Source organism: Diabrotica virgifera, chromosome 1, assembly GCF_917563875.1.
Source record: "Diabrotica virgifera virgifera chromosome 1, PGI_DIABVI_V3a".
Lineage (NCBI taxonomy): Eukaryota > Metazoa > Arthropoda > Insecta > Coleoptera > Chrysomelidae > Diabrotica > Diabrotica virgifera.
Window position 1 is genome coordinate 241,661,211 of NC_065443.1, and position 5,080 is coordinate 241,666,290.

General features: G+C 34.9%; 1 protein-coding gene across 1 annotated transcript; it reads left to right on the plus strand.

Annotated features, from left to right (window-relative positions):
• Nucleotides 1–335: 335 nt before the first annotated feature.
• On the plus strand, nucleotides 336–956 carry LOC126893204 (uncharacterized). Its single transcript, XM_050663172.1, has one exon. The coding sequence runs from the start codon at nucleotides 336–338 to the stop codon at nucleotides 954–956; it is 621 nt and encodes a 206-aa protein (XP_050519129.1).
• Nucleotides 957–5,080: the final 4,124 nt, after the last annotated feature.

A 5,080-nucleotide genomic window follows, 5' to 3' on the forward strand; every position in this document is an offset into this window, starting at 1 on the left:
TTTTATTTGGTACTTCATCGTATATTTATGGTTTTTATTTCTTAATTCATCGTATATTAGCTTAGATATTTTTTTTACAGATTGGTGTTTTATTAGATTATTTTAAGAGTTATTTTGATATGGCTAGATAATAACCACCATGAAGTCTTCCGAAATTTAAATTTGGCAACATCCTAATCAACCCTTGTTTTGCCGAAAATGTACGAATACACCGACAGTTAAGACGTAGGGTTGATCTTTGTCTTTTTAAGCCCTTTCTGTCCCTAACTTTCACGGAGTGAACTCGTCTTAGTGTCGTTTGTCGTTTTAAGTGAAAGTGAAGCCAAGCGTACAAAATGGCCCCGTGTACTGGATGGGACGTAACATTTTTAGAGGGCAGTGTTATGGCTGTGGATAGGGAGACAATTCTCGAGTTTTTATATGCACACGGGGTGTTAAAAAGTACGAGAAAGTGTGGTGGTTACGGCAGCGTATTAAAAGTGAATACGGAAGGAAAATTTAAGTGTAGCAAAATGGTCTCCAAAAATAAACAGGCAAAAAAGCGTTGCGGCTTTACTGTATCGGCAAGGAAGGGGACTTATTTTGAGTCAGCTAAATTGCCGATAGAGAAAGTGTTTACTTTGGCGTCGATTTTGCTATGGTTAAATCCTCCTAGGTATGGCTTCATTCGGGATAACTTGAAAATTGCTCAACAAACTGTTACCGATTGGTACTCTTTTTCACGTGAGGTCTTTGTGAGTTTCGCAATGAAACACTTAGAGAAATTGGGTGGAGAAGGCAGTTTAATTGAATTAGATGAAGCAAAATTCGGCAAGCGAAAGTACAATGTCAGAAGAATCGTTGACGGGGTTTGGGTATGGGGAGCCATTGATCGAAACTCCAAGAAGTTCTTTTTAGTGCCGGTCGAAAAAAGAGATAGAGACACTTTGCTTGGAGTGATTAAGAGAAAACAGTAGCGATCAACAGGTAGCGAAAACGCGTTCCAAGATTTCGGCTGTAATTTTGAATATTTTTTCGAGATATTCGGCACACGTATCCGTAATATAATAAAGAATGGCGGTACAGAGCCCAATTTGAAAAATATATTAATATGTGGAAATTACTTTGTAATTAAATACAATATTAAAAAAACGAGCCTGTACCGCCATTAAGAAGAACAAAAAAATACACTTTCTTCAAATAAACTTTTTTATCCGATGCCTAGATTTTGTGTCATTTTGGAACTACTAAATTTTTTTATTTCATTAGTAGTTCCAAAATGTCACAAAATCTAGGCATCGGAGAAAAAAGTTTATTTAAAGAAAGTGTATTTTTTTGTTCTTCTTAATGGCGGTACAGGCTCGTTTTTTTAATATTGTATTTAATTACACAGTAATTTCCACATATTAATATATTTTTCAAATTGGGCTCTGTACCGCCATTCTTTATTTTCATACGAATACGTGTGCCAAATATCTCGAAAAAATATTCAAAATTATAGCCGCAATCTTGGAACACGTTTTGGCTACCTGTTGATCGCTACTGTATCACCTTAAGGAATGGATTCTTCCTGGGACAACAATTTATTCTGATTGCTGGAGAGCATACGATTGTTTGTCACATGAAGGATTTATTCGCCAAACAGTTAACCATTCCAAACATTTTGTCGATCCCGTTACCGGCACACACACCAACAATATTGAACGGCTTTGGAGGGAAGTTCGGGCCTCCGTTCCCAAGTACGGTGTACGACGAAGCCACTTTGTAGGTTACCTTGCCGAATTTTTCTTTAAACGCGCATTTCCAAGTAAGTCCGAAAGATTGCATCACTTTTTCATGGCTGCCGCCGAGCTGTTTCCCCCAGCCGAATAAGGGTAAGTTTTTAAGATTTTTTTTGTGTTTCTACCTTTCAATTGCCAAATTCTATATATTACAACGTGGCAACATTGTGCATGTATGTCAAATTCGAACTTTTACGCATCTGCGCGGGAGTTCGTTTTGCAATTTGAAAAATGATTCCTTTTTGGGATATTATTTATTTTTCCATGATTTAATAGTATGAATACTGTTATTTATGTTTACTTCAATGCCTTTTATAATATTTTGTAAGCAGTTTTTTATTTTTATAACAATTTTTTTAATTAATTTCCGATTTTTTCATGAACTTTGTTGTTTTCCAAGGACTTTTTAGTCTTTATTTCATTTTCCGTAACAAAATTCATGAAAAAAACACGTTTTCTCCACTTTTTTGGCTAAGTCCAAAAAAAATTGCAAAAATTAGTGTTTTCCCATCTTCTAGATTTTTACCAAAAATAAATATGCCATTTTAATTGCCTATTTGTCTTATTTGTAAAATTCATATTTGAGTTTTTAAAAAGCGTATACAGGGTGAAATTTTTTCTAAGACCAAAACGAAATAATTTTTTAAAACCGGACCTGATTTTTCTCTAGTTTGAATAAATCAGTTGATTTGATGGTAACGTAAATTACTTATTTGTGCAAAAAAAATTAATTTTTGTAATAAAAGTCATTTTTTTTTAATCTATGGTTCACTTTACCAAACTTTTAATTCATAGTGAAATTTGATTTTTTTATAAAAAAATTAAGTAATCGTGTGCGGAAAAAAATAAATATGCCATTTTAATTGTCTATTTATCTAATTTGTAAAATTCATATTACAGTTTTCAAAAAGCGTATACGGGGTGAAATTTTTTCTAATACCCAAACGAACTAATTTTTTTAAATCGGGACCTGATTCTTTTCTAGTTTGAATAAATTAGTTACTTAGGTGGTAGTAGTGTAACGATTGGCGAAAATAAGAGACACATCGATCTGACCGTTCAAAAATTATGACGAATACAAATTTCTGTCAAAATGCGAAACTCGCCCTGTATATTATTAAACAATGGGAGCAGACACTTTTTAATGGTCATTTGTTATTCCCCATAGCAGCCTCTATACGAGGTAGGAGTATGTACAGTTACTCATGACTCACCCTGTATAGTGCAATGTAAAAGTATTACGTACTCTTTTCCTTCTTCTTTCTCGAGAGTCATTATGCCTCTCAGGGGCGTCGGAGCTTATTACGGGCGTATTACGAATTAAAAAAATTAAAAACATGGTAAATAAATGAAAACTTTCTTACATTCGATATGGTAGGGGAGCAAAGTATGCTAAATGTGCAGCCACTCGAGCGTTATGAGGACCTGGTGGGTTGTGAAGAGTAGGTCCTAAAACCAATAAAAGTTAGTAAAGTTTTCCAGTTTAGTGGGGACTTGTCCATTTTTAATTTAATTTTCCATTTCCAACACATCAATCGTTTTTTTAGATTATAGCTCCATCTATCCATAATTCGAAAAAATGTCTCGAATAAAAGTTACTTATTTTTACGTAAGGAATCGAAATCTGTATCGAAAGTAAAGCTAAAAGTATCGAAAAGTATGTAATCGAAAGTAAAGCTAAAAAGTGTTTGGTTCCATTCAATAGATTTTAAAAAAAATATTGAATAAGTGTATTTTTCAGCTTTTGTTTTTCGATCTGATGTTCATTTCGCAAAATATCGCGGGATTCGTACCTCTCCGTATCATTCGATAACTTTTGAAAAATATTGAGCACGAATTTTTAGTTTTTCAATCTGTCGTTCATTTCGCCAAATATCCGCTTTTTTCTTGTGAAACTTTTTTCTTGTGAAACTTGTGATTTTTGCAGTTTCTCGAGCGCGTCAGATTATCACATGGGGAGAAACCTTGTACCCTGAAAATGTACCTCTACCATACATTAGCTGTTAATGCAGGGGAGTTCGTTAAGGGGGGCCGAAAAAAAAATTTATCCTTAAAAAAACTCGAAATCAAGATAGGGTAAGTTAAGTACATGCAAAACTGTGTATATTTCAAAAATCTGACGATTTGAGCGGGGCGTAAGGAAATGGGTGTCCCAAAGTTTCACCAGAAAAAAGCGAATATTTCGCAAAATGAATGACAGATCGAAAAACTAAAAAATACGTTCTCACTATTTTTCAAAAATCTATCGATTGATACCAAACACGACTTCCCACGGTGAGGGGTGGGTAAATTTAATATTTTAAATACGAATCCAGCGATATTTTGCGAAATGAACATCAGATCGAAAAACTGAAAAATACACTTACTTATTCAATATTTTTGAAAAATCTATCTAATGGCACCAAACACGACCCCCACGGAGGTTGGGTGGGGGTTACCTTAAAATCTTAAATGGAAGCCCCCATTTTTATTGCAGATTCCTTACGTAAAAATAAGTATTTTTTATTGGAGACATTTTTCGAATTATAGATAGATGGCGCCTTGTGAAACTTGTGATTTTTGCAGTTTCTCGAGCGCGTCAGGTTATCACATAGGAAGAAACCTTGTACCCTGAAAATGTACCTTTACCATATATTGGCTGTTAATGCAGGGGAGTTCGTTAAGGGGGGCCGAAAAAAAAATCTATCCTTAGAAAAACTCGAAATCAAGATCTCTATCTATCTATCTAATTAGCCTTCTTCGGTCCATCTTTGGACATAGGCCTCCCCAATCCTTTTCCATTCTTCTCTGTCTGTCGCTACAGTTATCCACCTAGAGCCCACGTGCTTCTTGACATCATCTGCCCATCTCATTTGTGGTCTTCCTCTGCTTCGTTTATATTGCCACGGTCTCCAATTTATGAGAATTTTGTTCCATCGGTCTTCCTTTTGTCTTATAGTGTGTCCGGCAAATCTCCATTTCAACTTTGCAACTTCTTGTCTAACATCCCTAACTTTGGTTTTCTCTCTTATCCACTCGTTTCTCTTTTTATCCAATAGTTTTATGTGCAACATTTGCCTTTCCATTGCTCTTTGCGTCTTTATGATCTTGTCCATGTTTGCTTTTGTAAACGTCCAAGTTTGGGAACCGTAAGTGAGAACAGGGAGTACGCATTTATTGTATACCTTGGTCTTAAGATGTTGTGGATATCTTTTGTTTTTAAGGATGTAGCTTAGTTTTCCAAATGCCGCCCATGCCAGTCTAACTCGTCTTTTGATCTCTGCTGTTTGGTTTTCCTTGTTAAGTTTTATAATTTGACCCAGATATATATAATCGTGAAC